The sequence below is a fragment of the Melanotaenia boesemani genome, chromosome 9 (genome assembly GCF_017639745.1).
Source record: "Melanotaenia boesemani isolate fMelBoe1 chromosome 9, fMelBoe1.pri, whole genome shotgun sequence".
Classification (NCBI taxonomy): domain Eukaryota; kingdom Metazoa; phylum Chordata; class Actinopteri; order Atheriniformes; family Melanotaeniidae; genus Melanotaenia; species Melanotaenia boesemani.
Genome location: NC_055690.1, coordinates 32,424,576 through 32,445,395, shown reverse-complemented (window position 1 = coordinate 32,445,395; position 20,820 = coordinate 32,424,576). Strand labels below are relative to the sequence as shown.

Below are 20,820 nucleotides of genomic sequence, written 5' to 3'. Positions count from 1 at the left end.
CAATAAGCAGCGTCAGCCGAGACGGAAGCGGCAGAGGCGCAGCGGTGGCGAGGTTCAACGGCTTGCTGCTTTACCCTCTCTCTGGCATGTTTCATCTTCCAGCCTCTAATGCATCCATGCCATTTTCAGGGCTGCCACAATAATTCAATGACAAACTTATAAAATAACAGAATTAATGTGACTGTACAGTCAAAACAAGAACTTCATTTACATCTGGATCTCACCAGGTTTGAACCTCAGATGAATATTACATATTACACCGTGTTATTAGTTATTTTACAAAAACGAAGCCAAAGTGCAGAAGTAGTGTGTGAAAAACTTCAGTCGACCCCACCATTCAGCAGCTTGTAGAAGCTCCTTTAGCAGAAAGAAGTTGCAGTTGTTTTTTCTGCAGGGCCCCCTTTTTATCAACAACAATAAAGTCAAGTTCCTCTGCTATAGTGTGAGGTGTTTTAAACCAGGAAACAGCAAACGGCTTCACAGGAGTTGAACCTTTGATGAGACAGTTAAACACTGCTGTTTACAACACTTAAGTCATTTATTTCTGAAGTTATCAACAGGCGTTTCTTTGTGTTCAGGAAGAGACGTCCCCAGAGGGCCATTGTAACTTGTTTGGCTTCATACTGTCAGACGCTCATATTCAATACAATCCAACTTTATTTATAAAGCACTTTAAAACAATCATAGAGGACCAAAGTGCTGTACAGAAAACTAAAAGTACATCAAAGGTGCAAGTGACATAAGACATGCCCCACACCATCTTTAATATAATATTTTGAGACATACAACCCACTGTGGTCTCTTTTCATTACCCACCATTGACCATTACCTGGTCAAGCCCAGGACAAGGCATGCCTCATCATATTTTGTCTTTCTTATTTTTGGTAGTTGAAATCTCTGTTGTTGATTCCTCATCATTTGCCCATCAGTACTTTCACAAATTTGTCCATATTCTGCTAGCAGTGAAAAATGCTCACAAGGAAGCCAGTTGATAAGCAAATGCTAGGTTTATCAGCAAAAATATTTTCGGCTTAATTCATCTGTCTTGCTTCTTGCTCCCTCTTTGAGCTCTCCAGGTCATAAAAGTGCAGTTTTTCAGCCTCAGGACGCTGCAGGGGAACAACAGCTCCAGGAACATGCATATTGAACGTAAGTGTGCCTTCAGAACGAGTCGGAAGCTCAGAGTTCTAAGGTTGGAAACTTATGTAGCGTTGCTTTAAGTTTTAACCACAGCTTTGAATCAGGATGAGGTCTGGACTTTGACTGGATTATGTCACACCTTGTTTCTTTTCTTTTTTAGCCATTCTAGTTTAGATCTGCTGCTCTGTTTGGGATCATTGTTTGCCCTTCTGGACATTGTTCTAGAGACATTGATTGGTTTGTTCAGAAGCAGCGTTGCAAACCTACACTGTGCTGCCATGTTCCTCGCGGAGAAGAGAAACTTTACCCGGCAGCTTTTCCAAACATGTCGTAACCGTTCAGTCTTTTGTAACTGTGTATTGTGTGTCATTGCATCTCTGTGCTCATAAACTATAGGCTTAGCTTGCATTATGTCTTGTCTAGCTGACCCAGACTCACAGGGGTTTGTTTTTTTCTGTGGGTGAATACAGAACAGTAAACTCGGAGTATGCTGAAGCTAAACAGTGAGTGGTATTGACCAAAGAAGACTCAAGAACAGCAACAAGGTTAATGGAGCAGCTGACAATTTGTCAATATATGGTGAATAAAAGCTTCCCAAAAAACTATTTCCGTTACCCCAACAAGAGTCTATAAGCTCTACCTGTTTCTATGCATTCAAAGTTACTGATTTATAAAGCAATGTGATTTCCTGCTTTATATCAGCAGAGAAAAAGCTCCCTGAAAACTATTGTTTAGTTTCTGAAACATGCATAATTCTTTAAAAGCTTTACTTTTTCTTTTCTTTCTTTTTTTAAACCTTCAGTCCGAAGCATATTTATGAAATTTTTTACGCAGTATAAACATTAAACTGAGACACTTTAGTAAAAAACAATAATAGGACATGGCTTGGGCAGAGAAACATACTCTTTGTTGGTTTTAAGTCTTTGTGGGATTACATAATGCCACTGTTATCCTTCAAAGCCTTGACAGGCTTGTGTCTTTTTCTATTTCCTTGAGATCTTTCTTTGCATTCAGTTCCGTTAGATTGCTCCTTCCATTTCTTCCGGATACTCATTGCCTGCCTCTCCTCCTCCCTGTCCAACCTCATTTATCTCAGGGCCTCTCCATCTCTCATCTTCTTCATCTCTCCCTGCTTCTTTTTCCAATAGCCTGGTTTATTCTCTCAGCATCTCCATTATTTGATGCTTCCTCATCTCTTTTTTCTCCTCCTCTTTCATTTTCTTTACCTATTCTCATTCTCTTCAGCACTCTTCACTCCTTGACCTTTTCTTCCTTTCAGTTACATCCCGCCCCTCTAACTTCTCTTCGACACCTCTCTGTCTTATTCCTGTCTTTCTTCTCTCTCCCTTTAACTTTGTCTGGTTTCATCTCTTCCCCTCCCTGTCCCTTCATCTAACAAAGCCCAGCTTGGCAGCCCGACCCAATAAATAAGACGAGGACATTTCCACTCTGACATCCAATTGAGCGTTCTGCCTCTATCTGCCTGTCTGCCATGCAAAAAAAATTTGACACCATCAGTCATCGTGGCCGAAGCTACTCCTCAAACACAGTGACTGCTATATTTCCCAGAGAGACGACCACGGCACCATCATGCCAACATTAAACCAGCTTATTGTCATGTTCATGTTAAAAAAAAACATGAAAAAAGTATGTGCTGCGTTTGACTTTTGCTTTGTCTCTGCACATTAAAAATCAATCAAATTTAGCTTTTTACTGTGTAGAAATTGAAAAAGTCAGGAAGTAGTTCACCATTTCTGTCTGTGTCCATTTCAGCTTTTTCATCTCAGTGATCAGGGGTCTGATTAGGACATATTCAGCCTCATTCATCAACATCCTCTTATGGATCTTCCTAAATTTGCTCCTAACTTTTACTTAAGTTTTTTTTACAAATGATTATGTTATTAACCGAGCAGCTGGGGCATACCCTCCATCTCCAAATAAAACTAGTTATCAGAATAAAAGTCCACTGTTGTATGAAACTTTATTTGTTAAAGAACATGTTCGGCAGGTGGATCTGGGAGTCGCAGGTGATTTACGGAGGGATATTCTTGCAGTTGAAGGAACGTATCTGGCTTTAATGCGCGTGTGCATCGATTGCACTGATGACTTTAAACCAGCAACAGAATTAAATCCGTCTTGACTGCGACTTGTTCTTGAATTAATTAGTTTTCTTGAAATAAAAAATATTATCATTTCCCCTGAGGGAAATAATATTAGAACACAGTCTGCAATATCTTGCTATTTATTTTGAAATAACAAAATTCTTTGTAAATTACCTAAAATTATTTTAAAAATCTGACCAAAAAATGAATTTGATTGTATTATATTTTAATGAACTGTCACTGAAATGTTAATACAAATACTCCTGAGTGTTCATTGAAAATGTTCAATGCCACAATATTCGTGGAAGTTCGTAAAAAGGACTTAGGGATAAATTTGTCAGAACGGTTAGCGAATGAGGCCCAATGTTTCAGAGAAGAAATCATCTACTATGCTGTCGGTGTACACTTTAGCCTGTGCGACTATTTTATATAAAAAGAAAAATTAAATCAATCACAATAAAGTGTAAAGAAAAGAACATTAAGGTGATCAAAACATAAAAAGGAATAATTTTATACCAAGGCTTTACTATTGCAATATCTGCATTGGTTTAGGTAGCAAAACAATGGCTTTATTTTATGGCTTAAACATTTTAATGCTTATGGTAAAGTGCTGACGTTGCCTTGTGTAAAGACTACACTGCCATCTCACAGCTTTTACTCTTGAACTTAAACTACTCCACCTGTGGACACGTTTTCTTGTGAGACTTGACTGCTTATGTATAGCGAAAATTTTGAAATTTGCTTATTGTAGCATAAATATGACATAGCATGATCAGATTTTATGCAGGTCTTTCTACTAAATCTAACTAAAGAATCGAAATTAAGAAATGACACCAAAGAATTAAATTGGCATTTAATGGAAAAAGCAGTTCAGCAACACGCATCTATAAAGATGTCAGGACCTTTTATTTTAATACTGTTTTATTTAAAGAGGGTTGGGAACTTTTAATTCCTAGCTTGACAACATGTTTCTGAGAATGTATCAGGTAACATGCCAAGAAGATTATCAAGAACCTCAGAAAAGGAGTTTTTGATGCTTATCGGGCCAAAGACAAGACCCTCTCAATGAATCTGATAACCAGTCTGTAGTCAGACATATCGTCTACAAATGGAGGAAATTTAAGACTATTGTTACCCAAGCAGAAGTCAACCAGTGGTGATTACTCCACAAGTCCAGTGTGTAGCACCCTGTCAGGTCACAAAGAAACCCAGAGGAACTTGTAAATAACTACAAACATCTTTAGGAGGGGCTGATCTTAGTCCACCATTTGGAAAAACTGAAAATGGTTTGCATGGCAGGGCTGCAACACTGTGGCACATGGTGGTGGCAGTATTGTGGTTTGGGCCCATTCTGCTGCATCTAGGCCAGAGCTGCCTTTAATTACTGACTGAATAATACTTTTTTAAATTGAACTAGATAATTATACAGAGGATATCTATTTGTGAACTGAATCTAAACAGAAAAGAAGTAATGAGGAAACACACGAGTGGTTCGATCAAACAATAATCAAAGAGGAGGAAAGTTATTGTTTTGGACCTAAATTAAAAGTAATGCTGTGAATATACCTTATATGGTCAATTTAACGAAACAAACTCAACACCACATTCTCTGTATGAATAAATGAGCTGAATTTCCTGCAATTTACCATTTAGTTGCAGTTATTGTTTCACAGTTGTAGTTGTAAGCAATAGTTTACGTCCGTTTTCCTCTTAAAGAAATTTGTTGTATTGGATTTTTTACTTTAAGGACACACCCATGTTGCTGTGAGCCTGAGATCTGTCCCAGTCAGTAAAATCAATTCCATCCTTTAGCTCTTATCAACACCTACACAAAACAACTTATTTTTAAACATTAATTCCCTCAGCTTGTGTCAACAAATCAATATTCTTAATTTCCCCAACTTTAGAGTCACTTTTGAAGAATTGATGGAAAAAAGTTAAAGCGAATTATTGGTAAAGCAAAATATCCCAAATCTATAAGCCTACTGGGAATCTTTCCTCAGTAACTGTGTTACTCCCTCTCTTTCCTACCTTTACAAACAGATGTACACTAAATATACTTGTAAGAATTTATACAGAGATCATTTAATCTCCACTAACCGTCGTCACTGTTGTCATCCACTAGGATGATCTCTTTGATCAAGTGAGCTGGTGTGTGATTGACAGCCGAGTGGACCGAGCGCAGGATCACAGACAGAGCTTCGTTGACGAAGATGAAGATGAGGGAGATTTGGGGAAGGTCTCTCGGGTAGCTGACTTTCCTACATCTGCAGAGAGATAAACAAACAGATCGTTTTTAAAATAAACTTTCCATATTCTTTAAAAAACACTCATCCTTTTAGTGCAGCTGGAAAAGATCAAACATCCTCTGCGGAGCTGCTGACATCATGTTTAATAAGGACGAAAGGTAAAGCACATACCACTTCCTGTTCTGCTATAATCACATGGATTTTTCTCCTTAAATTGGTCTATACGTTCTGCTGTAGAGAGAAGTCCTATTTTTACTGCTGTGTGAACAGCTCGAATGAAGAGGAGACATGCATGGTTAGGCTTCAGCTCCGAGTTTAGACCATTTGGAGAAGAACATGTCTTCTTTTGCTTGTTTAACATTTCCTTCTTATTAATCAATAATCTCCTTTCCCATATAAGATGAAATGTTAATGGCAAGTAGTTCTATAATAATTCCAGTGTTCTCATGGAAATTCCTGGGACTGGATGATTCTTCTTAAGGGCATTTTGGCAGCAAATATTTAAAACCAGTTGCTAACAAAGTTGTTATTGAATCAACCATGAAGAACGCTGATGTCTGCCAGTTTTTTTTTTTTTTTAATAACTTGTTTAATTATGTATTTATTTATTTTTATTCTGTGTTATATTAAATAGGAATTTCAAACATTCTTAAATGCTCCAAGCATAATGTTGGGATCATTTGTTGAAAATTTACAGTTACATAAAAAATTAACAAAAAATAAATAAATAAATAACAATAATAAAAATAAAACTAATCTAAAAATTTTTACTAATAAATATAAATAAATAATATAATCAAATTATTATGATATAATGAACAAATATAAAAAAATCTTTTAACATAAAATAAACACAGTAAATAATATAATTAAATAAAACACAAAACAATAAACTAATAAAATGAATTTCCTTAATAAATAAATAATGAAATTCCTTCCAGCACTGATGAAACTGGGAGAAAACTTGGCTAAAAACACAAGTTTGTCACCCAAAGACATACAAAAATTTTATCCAACGAAATGCCCAAACTCCCTAAACAATGTGGAAAATGTAATTTTGTTTAAATAAACAAAACTACAACTTTTAACCATAATTCTAAAAGATTAATAAACCATGAAGCATCCCCTAAACACATAACACCCACAATGACTCCGAGTGGTGGAAGCGTCAAGTTCGTGTCAGTTTTCTTTAACTGGAACCAAATAATAAATAGATTTGGTTCAAAAAACATCATCTAAATACAAGAAAGATTAAGATGAAAAAAAGACTTTCAGTGAGACAACCTGAAGCAAATATCCAAATCTACTACAGAAAGTTTTCACCAGGGGAAAAGAAACTTTCTACAACAGGCCAGATGAATATCTACAAGTTGACCTGAAGAGGGCTGTGCTAAATTGATTTTGAAGCCAAAGGACGTGGAAAAGATGATGACTTTTCAGAAAAGGAAAAGATGAAGATGATGATATGAAAGCAACCAGTGACAGCAGGGTGGAGGAGACAGAGGAGAGCAGCATGAATGATCACAAGTGTGAGTGTGAACTTGTCTCTTTACAAGTACAGCTTCATTGATTATTCTGAATGTGACTGTGATTGTGACTGTAGGAGTCAGCTGACGGCTCATCTTTCTTCATCTGTATTGACAAACCTGTGATCAGCTGAAATTAGATGGCTTTCTGTATCAGTTAAATCTGGCTCTCATAAATAAATGGATTATGTTGGGGGGGGATTATAACCTAGTTAGACAAATGGATGTAATCTGATGGTATGACATTTGATCTTTCTTTTGTTCTCATTTCTTTTCCTTGCTCCTCCTCTGTCACGTTTCAGTGCCACCTCCTGCTCTGCAGTTTAAAAAGAGGCTCAATCAAACACCGTGGACTCATCAGACTCCAGCTGACATGCTGCTGCTAAGCCTAAAGATATCACACCCCAACACGCTTCACATGACACTTTCATCCCAGCAACATAAGAGACCCCCCTGGGTGACAAATAGGAGCGCTGGATTCTTCATCCCATCAACTCAAAAACACATGCAGCTGGTGGCAGGAATGGGCCGAGGGCTTTTGCATCATTACTGACTTAATTTCCTGCTCTGTTACTCATTTAACCAGTAATGCAGACAAACCTGGACCATGCAGGTTTTAGTGTACAGGCTACAAGCTGAAATACAAACGTACCATAACCTGAAATAAAATCTTACTCTTAAAGCAAATTTCAAGCCTCAAATATTCCTTTAAGCTTAGAAGATCCAACATATTGTTCTTCAGAAAAGCTGTCGGACTCCACAGCTAAAGTGGAGACTAAGTACACACAAAAACACAACACGTTGTGGTCCAGTAGATCAATAAACTGCCAGACAGTTCAGTTTCATTACATTTGAGAATAAGAAGCAGGAACAGATTGACAGGGATGGAAAAAAAAGTCTAATCAGCAAACTGCAAAGTTTTTATTTAATTAACACGTAAGATCTGTGTCTCTACCCAGTAAAATGGAAATCAATGGACGTGAGATGCCAACACAACTTAAAATATGGTTTTCATTCATTTTATTTGATTGTTGATTGATTTGTAGCAAATGGTTTTATAGTAGGTGCACTGAGAAGCTCTGAGGATATGTATTTTCTCAAAAAAATATTAATTCTTAATTTACTATAACAAAGATATGCAACTTAAGAGGAGCCCCTTGCATTTCTGAACTACTGCATAAAACATCCAAGTTCCACAAATACATCAGGAGGATGGCCTCAGGGGATGAAGAAAAGAGTGAATGTCTCAGGCAGTGGGAACTGGAGGAGGAGTTGGAGGAACCATCTTGAGAGGAAATGTACCACCAACAGAAAGCTGAAGGACAGCACAAAGGCGCTTATCACAGCAGCACAGGAGCAGTAAGCCCAGATCTACCGCACCAAGCAGGACCCCAGATCTACCACGCCAAGCAGGGCACCAGATCTACCGCACCAAGCAGGGCCCTAGATCTACCGCACCAAGCAGGGTCCCAGATCTACCACGCCAAGCAGGGCACCAGATCTACCGCACCAAGCAGGGCCCTAGATCTACCGCACCAAGCAGGGTCCCAGATCTACCACGCCAAGCAGGGCACCAGATCTACCACACCAAGCAGGACCCCAGATCTACCGCGCCAAGCAGGGCCCTAGATCTACCGCGCCAAGCTGAACCCCAGATCTACCGCACCAAGCAGGACCTCAGATCTACCGCGCCAAGCAGGGCACCAGATCTACCGCACCAAGCAGGGCACCAGATCTACCGCACCAAGCAGGGCCCCAGATCTACCGCACCAAGCAGGGCCCCAGATCTACCGCGCCAAGCTAAACCCCAGATCTACCGCACCAAGCAGGGCCCCAGATCTACCGCGCCAAGCTAAACCCCAGATCTACCGCACCAAGCAGGACCGCAGATCTACCGCGCCACGCAGGGCACCAGATCTACCGCACCAAGCAGGGCACCAGATCTACCGCGCCAAGCAGGGCACCAGATCTACCGTGCCAAGCCGGACCACAGATCTACCGCACCAAGCAGGACCCCAGATCTACCGCGCCAAGCAGGGCACCAGATCTACCGCACCAAGCAGGGCACCAGATCTACCATGCCAAGCCGGACCACAGATCTACCGCGCCAAGCAGGGCACCAGATCTACCGTGCCAAGCCGGACCCCAGATCTACCGTGCCAAGCAGGGACCCAGATCAACCGTGCCAAGCAGGACCACAGATCTACCGTGCCAAGCAGGGACCCAGATCAACCGTGCCAAGCCGGACCCCAGATCTACCGCACCAAGCAGGGCACCAGATCTACCACGCCAAGCAGGACCCCAGATCTACCGTGCCAAGCAGGGACCCAGATCAACCATGCCAAGCAGACACCAGATCTACCGCGCCAAGCAGGGACCCAGATCGACCGCGCCAAGCAGGACCCCAGATCTACAGTGCCAAGCAGGACCCCAGATCTACTGCGCCAAGCAGGACCCCAGCTCTACCGTGCCAAGCCAGACACCAAGCAGGATCCCAGGTGCAGGCTGTGCAAAGAGGCACCTGAAACAATCCAGCACCTCACAGCAGGATGGAAGACACTGGCAGGGAAAGAATACATGGAACGCCATAACCAAGCAGAAACACCTCCCAACGTGGTGGAGAATGAGACGGCTAAGATCCTGTGGGGCTTCCAGATACAGACCGACAAAATGCTGGTGGCCAACCAACCAGACATTGTGATCATGGATAAGCAGCACAGGAAAGTGATAGTGATGGATGCAGCCATTCCCAACAATGGAAATGTCAGGAAAACGGAACACGAGAAACTGGAGAAATACCAAGGACTCAAGGAAGAGCTGGAGAAAGCCTGGAAGGTGAAGGCAACAGTTGTACCAGTAGTCATCTGAGCACTGGGGGCCGTGTCCCCCACACTGGAGAAGTGGCTTCAATAGACACATGGAGACACATTAGACATCTCCATCCAGAAGAGATCAAACCGGAGACACTAAGGACCCTCAAGCTCCCAGGCTTCTGGTAGAGGAACCGAGGGGGGTGAGGGAAGAGTCTATAGTGTTGCCCTAGAGTTTATACCGTTAAGCCTCAACCACTCCCTCAACTGCTCCCCGCATGCCAGAATGCCCACAGAGATCATTTAATTATTATACGTGATTTATTAAACGTTAAATAAAAAAAAGACACATAAGATTTAATGGGAAAGTTTGTACAAACGGTAAGCTTACTGTTTGATTGTTGTAAGTATAACAACTCTTAAAATACATTAAATACATTACATTACAAATAAAATTACATTACCATTTACCATTTAAAATACATTAAAAACTTAAAAAGGTTCATTTTTTTACATTAAGGTTTAAATTTAATTCTTGTTACTTGAGTAGTGAACTGACTTAAGACCTAACCTGAAACTTAGCAAAAATGTGTTTCATTTAGATAATCGAACAAATTTTCAACAGTTTTCTTACCAGTTGAAAGAGTCCAAATTAAAACTGTCCTGAAGTCTGAATCCTTGCAGTGTTGTTGGACACGGTTTTATTGAAAAAAAAAAAAGTTGCTCTTAATTATTAAAAAGATCTTTTAAATAAGTTGTAAGGACCTCAAAGGATATTCCATCCTTTTTGAACACAGCTGGAGGCAGAAATTGAACAGACTGATCTAACTCTCAAAGCAAGCTGGAGATAAGTTCCTTTATGTAATTTGGTTTATTTAACATGTCAAAGTGAAACTGAAAGTTTTTCCACTTCTTATATACTCACTTGCTGGGCCGGTGGTCTGGTATGGTCCGATCCAGAGAGATTCTGTCACTGAGATAAGCGTTGTAGCCATACTTGTCTCTCAGGTATTTAGCATCACTCTCCTCGGCTGGCGACAGTGTGGCAGGAAGCCCGTCTTTACCCCGACCCCCGAAGCCCTCAATCAGGCCCAGGGATTTTGACAGACCTGGACGAGACAAACAAGAGCAGATTACATGTCAGGATCCGGCTAAACCACTCTCCTCTCTGGCCTGTAGCTGTTTGTTTATCCTTAATACACTGTACGTAGTCATTGACTATCAAAACTGATGAGGCTGAATTCTGAATCTCACAAATGTCAGCATAGATTCAAACATGTTAAATTTCACAAACAGAAATGTGTTCAACGTCTATATTTCAAGGCATGTTACCAGTATGTCTTCAAAGAAAGAAATCCGATTCAAGGCTTCATTGTTAAACATTAGTGATGGAATATGAATCCTCTGGTTGTATTTGTGGGTGGTAGAAAGATCAAAGTGGCTCCCCCTTGATGTGATAAGCTGTGTTCAAGCCTCTATGTGCCGGCAAACATCCTGAATCCTGACGGTGCTGAATCCTCCCTCTGTAGTCGACCCTGACCTCAAACCACCCTCATGGAAGTGAGACATTGTCTATTCAGGGATTAATTAGGTACAGTTTTGGATAAGCTTGCGGTGAAAAGCTACTCACATTAATTGCATCCATTTAAACTCATCTGATAGTTATGACAGTGATGTTTCTTATTTGAAATCAGTCATTTTCTGATGCCCAGCTCAAACAAGTTTTTAAACATTTTCCAGTTTAATAGGTTAAATTTATAATTTAATTATTGATAATTAACCCGTTTAATCCCATCAGCAACATATGACTTTGTTTTGTTTTTGTTTGTTTGTTTTTTGCTTCTGGAAGCTCTAAAACTGTTGGCTTTGGGTGACTGATGCAAGTTTTAAAATAAAAGAATATGTTGTCTTTAAATCATATCAGTGTCATGTAACTTGATCATGTGACCAGGCCTCATTACTTCCTGCCTGCATCTCTGGAAGAAGATGTCTGGAAGTTGAAAATACCTTAATTAACAGATATTACTGAAATATTATCTACATATATTTTTAACCTTTTCCTCACAAGCACCCCCCGTACGTGGGGCTGAGTAAGATCTGTACAGCACAAACCATTTTTGCACACACTGGCAGCAGCAATCCTAAAGGCCCATTTATGTTCAACTCAGTAGATGATACGCAGACAGACAGACAGTTTCGTCCGTTTCCTGCGTCGGTTACGCATGTAATTTGGTCCATCTGTCGTTTGATGCAGAAGACGGAGCAATACCACCGGAAATCGCAGAGGCAGTACTGTGCAGATGCACCCAGCAAAAGAAACTAACCACAGAAGAAGAAGGTCAGGAAGGGAGGGCGGGAAAGCAGAAGAAGAATGAAGATAAGCACAACTGTAGAAATCGTGCAAGCTTTCAGAACGAGGATATGGAAGTGTTTAGGTCGTGTTGAGCGGTTGGAAACAACTTTATAGCGACGCATTACTGCTCGCGGTACAAACTCTGACACTGACCACTAGTGGAGAAACTGACTTAACAACCATGGCAACATAAAAAATGCATGAAAGTATGAATGAATTAATTTATTTCAAACAAATGAAAGAAACTATAAACAGAAAGAAAATGAAAAAGTAATAATAATAATTATTGCATCATCAAATCAATATAAAGAAGTTTGAAAAAAGAGTGGGAGGATACACTTTTTCTGGAAATCCCATCCCATTCTACTCCTTGTGGTTTATATAGTATATCTATGTACTATATAATATCCATATACTATATTATTATCCAACTTAATATATATACAACATAAATATCAATAAACATACTGCATTCATATAAATATATAAAACACATATAATTACCAAAATATTCATATCAATAAAGACTACATCCATAAAAAGTATATAAAACATAGACTACATAAATATCCATATCCATTTATATCCCATATTTATAGCAATTTTTATCCCTCATCTTCCATATACCTTGTTATAATATATTTTTATACCTCTTTTTAAATATATTTGTTTGTTCTTTGCTTTGTCTTGGTCCAGACTGTTCCACAAAGTCACCCCACAGCATGATATGCACATACGTTTAATTGTTGTTCTTACTTTGTGTTTTTTAAAATTTGTGTTACGACCCACTTTAGGGATATGAGAGGGTGCAACAAAAAGATGGAAAAATGGTGAACAGATGTTTAAAATAAGTAAAAACCAGGTTGTATTGTTTGAACAAAAATGAAGAATAATCTCAATGGTGGCAACACAACCAGTGTTGGGGGTGAAACTGCTGAAAGAAACACAAAACTGTTACCTCTGAAGTCTAACTCAAAATCCCGCCAGATAACCAAAAACCACAAAGTTAATCAAAAAGGTGAACATAAACTGGCGTACTGAATCTAGGCTAAACAAACAGTGCAGCAGTTTCAATAAACTAAGAACAGTGTACAACTAAAAACACTTTACACTAAATTAGCCCAACACTTACTAACTTTACACTGCTAAGGTTTAAAGCTTAATCTGAAAACAAAAAATGTAAAGAGCAGCCAAACGAGCTGTATGCGATCAAAACCAAAACCGAGACTACTAATTAACACTACAAATCAAAAGCAGTCAGGTTTAACCCTGCTGGAACCTGTAAGTTTTACTAAGTCCGAAAGTTGCCACCAACTAGACACAGAAAGCACACAATCAACAGCCACCACAAGTCTGCCAATGAGGGAGAAACCGCCCGTGTCAAACAGGTTCACCCTCCTGATGATCACAGCAGCAGTCTTTTATTTCCTGGTGGATGGTGGAAGGTGACTGGCGTTGTGATTGGTCGAGTGGTGTGCCAACCAGAGGGGAGGAGACGAAGGTGTGACTGCTCTGGCCACTGGCATTTGCAAGAGTGAGGAGCCTCAGGTGTCAGCAATGATGACATCTCAATTTACATACATAAGGAAGCATAAATGAGCCTTAAATGCCGGTTTTACCCTTCTTCCTGTACAAACTTACTTCTTTCTGGGCTTTATTGGTGTTTCTATGGTGAATTTGGACAATTTATTCTGTGGACTGTGATTGGTCGATTGAGGTGTCGATTATGAAAGTCAACTAATGGGTTGCAGAGATATATTTTGAATCGGTGAAATAAAATTACTTTTTACTTTAAAGGTCAAATGGCACATTTGGGCATGTTTAGGTGGTTTAGCTTGGACATCTGTCAAACTGCTCAGGTTCACTTTTTTAGCTTCTACTTTTGCACAGTAACTCACCAGATATTACTTTACTAACTCCTAGATAAACTGAACTACTATATGATTCAAGGGTTAAATACATTGTTTTAGTTCATTCTAAAACTTCTGTAGTAATCACAGATGTCTTAACTTTATATTGAAAGATATATTTAAATCATTTTGGGTGTGTGGTTTAGAATAGCAAGCAGAAAAAATAGGCCCCGTGAAGAATACCAAAGCTACAAAATTGCGACAAGCACCAGGAGCCTCTTTTATAAAGCTGGCGTAGGTACAAAAACCGACGCACGCAGAAGAATATACTTCCATGCAAACTCTGACTATGGCGTACGCACAAATCTGGGAAAACAGGAAACTGCGACACCAGCGGTACAGAATAAAATCAAGGAAATGATGAGGTGAAGAGTCAGCTGCCAACATTTACTAGTCAGTAAAAGAAAATGCGAAAAGTAAACTTTGGTCATTTATTCTGAGATCCAGCAGAGTAGGACACAGACTGGAGCATCTAGAAGTGATGCAACGCTAATGAAACACACACCTACAGGACTTCCTCTGAGGAAACGGCGGTGCTGCGTGGAGTTTCTAGCCTCACCCTCTCCAACCACAGCTACAGCACCACCGACCCAGTTGGAACTCCCAGGAACAATAAAAAAATATTATTTAACACTAAATAATCTGCTACCAATCTCAGATGTATCTGCACATGTTTATTTTATACTTAAAGACTACATTACCGGCATCATTACTGTCATTTAGCAGATGCTTTTCTCTAAAATGATTTACTGTGGGCTGTAGCGTCTTGCCTAAAGACCCAACTGGAAGGTGTTGCTGTTCACCTCTGTGGGACTCGAACTTTGATCTCCCGCATGGCAGACGGATGCTGGATGCTCTACTGACTGACTGAGATATCCAGCCACAACATCTGATGCCTCTGGCATGTCTTGCCTTCTGACACTAAATGACAGCATCATACCGCCTGCTCCGACTATTCTGCCTTTCTGACATTGGTGATGCCCACGCCCTGCAAATAAAACTTTTTTGCATTTGTCAGTATTGTCTATCAGGATCTCTATCTCACAGACCGAAAAATTATGCTTCTTCCCTTTTTCCCTCCCAAGCCATCATGGAAATGATGTGATGAATATATCATAGGCGTTCACCTGACCATTTATAGCCACCATGTGGGCTTGGGAAGGAATTCCCTTTATGTGCGCCCGTGTTAGAGTTGATTCTGATTTATAAACGGAAACAGGCGAGGGACGCTTTTATAAATCTGAAAGCTGAAGTCCGCCGCATTTGCTTTTTGCGCCGCAGACGCACCTGTAGTTTGCTTTGCTATGCACAGTTAGATAAATGAGGCCCCAGGTCATGTTTCCAGAAAGAGAGCTTTAACCTGTTACCATTTTCCGCCTCTAGATGGCGGACATATGAATCAGCCATCAACAATCAGTCGCTGTCCTCAACTCCCCTGAAATAAGCCTGAAGTGGTGCATATGGACAGAGAGCCATCTGCTCTCTCACTGGACAGTTTGATTTGTCATCATCCAATCAGATGTAAAGACAGGGCCTCTGTAACTTCAGTGTTGCATGCAGGTTTGAGGTTTGCATCCATGAACAGATTTTTGCAAAAGAACTTTTATTTTTTTTCTTTACAAATATGGATTTTTTTTTTAACCATGTAAATCCTTTTATACTTATTCACAAACTTGAATTTCTCAGGCCTTTTTAATAGTGTGAGAAAACTTGATTTATAAATACATACAAACTCTGAAGTTATTTGCAAACATTCATTAACAGCTGCAAAATCCTTTATACTTTATATTGATAATTTGCCACTGCATTCAATTAAGATTGACAGTGTTTCTTTTCAAATATATTTTCTTGCAAAGCACATTAACAGTGATGATGATGAATATCTTAATTACAGTGAATATGATGGTGACAATGATAATGATAACGATAATGATATATTCCCACTGATGCCTGTGTTCTGTCTGTTTCTTTCTATTTTAGATTGATCTGTTTCTAATCAATATATTTTATTCATTTTAGTTTGTTTTAAATATCTTATTTAATGTTTCTTTTGCACTTTGCTGTAATGCTTTAAATATTATATGTAAAGCACTTTGTCTTGTACATGAAATATGCTTTACAAACCTGTTTTGCCTCGTCTAAAATGATAAAGCACCGTTGTTAAGTGGTGCTGTGGTGGTGGGTGCCCCCAAATCAATTTTCTACTAAATACCCAAAAAAGGCTTGGACCACCTCTGCACATTAATGTTATGCTTACTTTTATATGTGTAAATAGGTCAAATTGAGGAATGAAGAATTTGTGTAAATTGTTGTTCCGGGGTAAAAATAATAATAGCCTAATAATAAAAAAAATAATAATAATAACGTAACATAACAACCACCATAATAAATAAATTAATTAGATAATGTGTCGTAAGATTTAAAGGTCCCATATTATGCAAAATTCACTTTTTAATGGTTTTGGAACAGTCATACTGGTCCCCCCGCATGTGTAGGAGACCCGTAAGTGTGAAACTCTTTCAGGCGCTCTCTCTCCCCCCTGCTCCACCTCTAGGGAAGTAAGCGCTGAAATGAGCTTGTTTGAAAGCGTGTACGTTATGACGTCATAAGGGACAATAACCACTCCCCACAGAGCGATGGACCCGCCTACCGGCTCTCAAAGCCCGCCCTCTAAAAATCACCTAGCGCCCAGTGTTTTTCCCTCTTCGGCAACCCTCGTTAGCGGACATGGCTAAGCGACAGAAGCACTGTTCTGTTTGTGGCTGCATAAATGAACACGAAAACGTTTTTTTACTTCCATCCATTGAACCCACGAGGACTGAGTGGATTAATTTTATTTTTGGAGGAAATGTACCCGGAAAACTTCCAAAGGTTTTGCATGTCTGTGGCCAGCATTTCAAAGAGGACTGTTTCCACAACATGGGGGCATGGAAAGCAGGCTTCACCAACCGTTTGAAGCTGAAGCCAGGTTCAATACCAACTGTCCGTGACACAGCTGGAGAGGTAAGAGCTGGCAGTTATTTTATCGTTTCGGCCTTATTAGTCTGATAGCTTGAAAATATATTAGCACTTCTTCTTCAGGAATGGGTTCCGGTGTTCCGGCGTTTGTTTATCCTTCACTACGCTGTAATCAGCGTCTAGCAACCGCTAAGGCCTAACCTGTCAATCACCTCATGACGGGCGATGCGATGGGCGGAGCCAACAGCTGAGCTGCTCCACCAGGGTTCCGCCCACCATAAACGGCACATTTCTGAAGCTGCTAAAAAGAGGGAGGTGAAGAGAAGCCGCTGCACTCAAACTGAGGGTCGATTTGTCCATACCATGGCGGAAATATTTCATTTAGATATTAATGAATGGTCTCAGATTGGGAATAAAGTGTATAATATGGGACCTTTAAGGCGTAAAATGTAGACTGTGTACTTTTTTTGCAGGGAAAATTTTGATGAAGTTAAACCCAAAAAACTCTGTTAGACATCTGACATGTTCAGAGTTCATGTCAGTGAGAATCCTTCGAGGAAAAATCTAATTCTTTTCAGTCATTCCTTGAAGGAAATCAGGTTGACATGTCATTTCCCTTTAAGTGTTACTATGCTCTTTACCGTTTAACTGCCTGTACACCACATCCTCCAGCGAGCTCAGCCTCTTCAGCAGCACCTCGTGGCTGATGCTGGACCCCTGTGCTGTTCCGTTGGCCCGGGGCCGCTTTCCGTCAGCCGGAGCCTCCGGACCGGCGGCTTGGATGCTGCGCGTGTTGCACTTGGCCCAGAAGGTCATGAAGCCAGCGACCGCAAGCACGTTCAGCAGCAGTAAAACCCTCCATCTTCTGAACACAAAAGCCATTAAAAAAAAGTCGGGGCTCCGAGTGATGAGGAGGGGTCAGGAACAGGGGGGATGGAGAGGGGGAGGGGGGGCAGTTCAGGAGAAGCCGTGAGTGCAGCAGATTCAAGGCTCCCTCGGTTTGAGATGTGCGGAAAGCTGCAGGGAGGTTACATCGGCAGACCCGAGTCCACACAGAAACACAAACGTTGCAGTGCGCTGATTCCTGAACATAAATCTGCTCTCTTACCATCTGACACAGAGGTTATTTTAGGTTGCATCCCCCTTCTGAGGAAATTTGGGACGCCTGGCCATCGGCTGTCATCCGTGTCACCTCCACTTTCTTCCTGCCCGGCTTTAAAATCACGCACAGAAGATGTAAGACAAAGACACCAGCATGTGTTGAGCTTGAGGAACAGATACTCCTAAATAATTCAACACAGAGGAGAATATCAACTGTCTTTTTTCTCTCCTCTCTCCTTTGCGTCTCACATAAGCCGGCAGTGATGCGACTGAGGAGGAAGGCTGCGCGCGGAGACTCTCGCAGATTATCAGGGAAATCCTTCAGACCCCGCAGACAACATTTCAGCTTCTTGTCTGTTCACACGCAGACTTCCAATCGATGCTTAATCACAATGAGATGTGGTGAGACGACCGCGCGATGCAGCAGCAACATCCTCTCTCCAGCAAAACCCACAGACACTCCGGAAACGCAGCAGCAGCAGCAGCAGGAGAAATGCGTCCTTATTTCCCCGTTTTCCTCATATTTTCCCCATTCTCTCAGCACATACCAACGTCTTCCTGTTATTGTGTACGTCCTCCTCGGTTGTTGTGGCTTGTTATTTCCTCTTATTCTCTGGGTAACGTACACAGCCCGTATTGAGGACGCTGGACTCAAGCGGGCGACGTTCACAGCAGGTCAGGAGTGGTGGGTGGGGTGTCACTGATAATGTGTGCCCCAAAACACCGTCACTGGTTCCAGTGTTTGAGACTGGATAGATCTTTGCAAGCTAAATAATTATGTTTTTTAGATAGTTTAATTGGGAAAAGCATCCATTTATGTGCAGAAAATAATCGAAAACGGAAACGCAGAGATAGACAGAAACTCAGTTCAAGTGAAATCTCATTACTCATTGGAGGAAAAACTTTTAGAATACACAATCAGCAGTTTTTTTCTGAGGACACAAAACTGACCTTAAAGATACAGAAGCAGGTGCAAGTTTCCACACAAGTAATTACAGAAACAAAGGTGTTTACAGGTGAGGCATCAACAGATACATTTTTTATGTGTTAACTCGGGCTGCCCTCACAAATTCCATTTCTTATGTAAGGTGTGGAGTCTGAGATGATGCATTTCCAGTATCCTGCTTAGTCACCTTCATTAATCCAAACTCATTCTCTTTACTTGCCAGTGATCTCACATTCCCAATGGCAATCAAAGGAGAAATGGTTTAAATTTTCTCCTTTTTGCTCTCCAATTTTGCTTCTGCCAAATATTCACACCTCATTTGGGCTCTAATTTCAAACATTAGTCATGTGCTCCTGCATGTAAACAACTTTCCCGTTGGCATGGTTACTCATCACACATGTTAAAAGGTACAAGATCATTAAGACAAACAAGCAGAGCAGCATCTGAACCAGAATAGAAAATATGTTTTAAAAAAATCTACAAATTTTCTATTCTGGCTCTTTACTGTTTGCATGTTTGAAAATTTTTTTGAGATTATCTGTAGCAGAGAGAGACCATCAACGTGGTGATAAAGCTAATTTGTGGCATTGATGAAACACATTATAGTACCTCATTTCGGTGCATTAAAACATGTGAATTTGTGCAAAATGGGTCACCCAGATAGCTTGTATGAATCAAGGCGCTGATAACTCTGCAGCTCACAGAAAGACATGCCAACTGTGATCTACAGGCAACCCGGGAGGAGAGAGGCAGTGGAGTGTTTGTGTCTGAAAGAAAGACTGGGAAAAAGAAAGGTATAGTGAGATCAAACCCAGTGCTGGGTTGTATGAGACGAATCGAGAGATGGAGAGGAGAAAAAAAAAACATCAAGGGCAAAGAAGAGAAAACGCATCAGTGAGAGGCACACAAGGAGGCAGAGATATGGGGAGAAAAGGGAAAAAGAGAGGTTTAGAAAAGGTGGGAGGAGAGTGCAGACACTGGGGAGGAATCAAAATTCAAAGGAAGAAAAATTCCTAAAGCAGTAGAGAGACACACTGAGATGCAGGAGAGAACAAAAGATAGAAATGTAAGAGAGAGAGATTGTGTGACAGCAGCACAGAAGACAGCCGAGTAAAATAAGAAGTCTAAGAGCAGATTTGACTCGATATTTGTCGAAGGGGTGAACATGAGTCGCAACTCAAGTGGTCTTGTCAACTTCTCAAGTTGCTGGCCAAGAGGTGGACAGTTCACGCTTGAAAAAGGCGAGATGAACTGAATACGACCCCTGAAAAAAGAGGAAAAACTTTCAGCCCGGCTGTGCTCTCAGGATACAATCAGTTCAATTTGTGTGTGTGTCTGTCAGCCGTTAGGTGTGTTTCATCTTTGGTGAACAGAAAAGTTTCCCATGAACAAATGCATACATCCTTTGATGCATGGTGCAGCTACACAAAACAGGGTTTTTTTGTTGTTATTAATGTGTGTTTATATTAAAAATATTGAGAAATATGTCAATACTTTTCAAGACACAGGCTCATATACTTTGATGTCATGTGAAAATAACAGATTTGTTGTTTCCATGAGAAGTGGACTGTTTGTGATCTAATTCAGCTTATTCCCCTTACATACAGTAATCTCACATTCCCAATGACAGTCAAGGAAAATACGATATAAACTTAATCCATTTTTCCTTCCAGTTTGGCACCTGCCTAATATTTACAACTTTCCTTCTCAATCTGATCAGCTTTG

The 20,820-nt window shown here is 40.5% G+C and overlaps 1 protein-coding gene across 1 annotated transcript in view; it reads right to left on the bottom strand.

The window, feature by feature from the left end:
- Positions 1–18,837, bottom strand: part of galnt17 (polypeptide N-acetylgalactosaminyltransferase 17) — a 37,157-nt gene extending 18,320 nt beyond the window's left edge. Inside the window, exons 1-3 of the mRNA XM_041995394.1 lie at positions 17,690–18,837; positions 10,753–10,936; positions 5,343–5,509 (exon numbers count right to left, since the gene is read on the bottom strand). Of these exons, the coding sequence (XP_041851328.1) occupies positions 5,343–5,509; positions 10,753–10,936; positions 17,690–17,930 (592 nt within the window). The 5' untranslated portion in view covers positions 17,931–18,837. The remainder of the gene's footprint in view (positions 1–5,342; positions 5,510–10,752; positions 10,937–17,689) is intronic.
- Between the last annotated feature and the right edge of the window lie 1,983 nt (positions 18,838–20,820).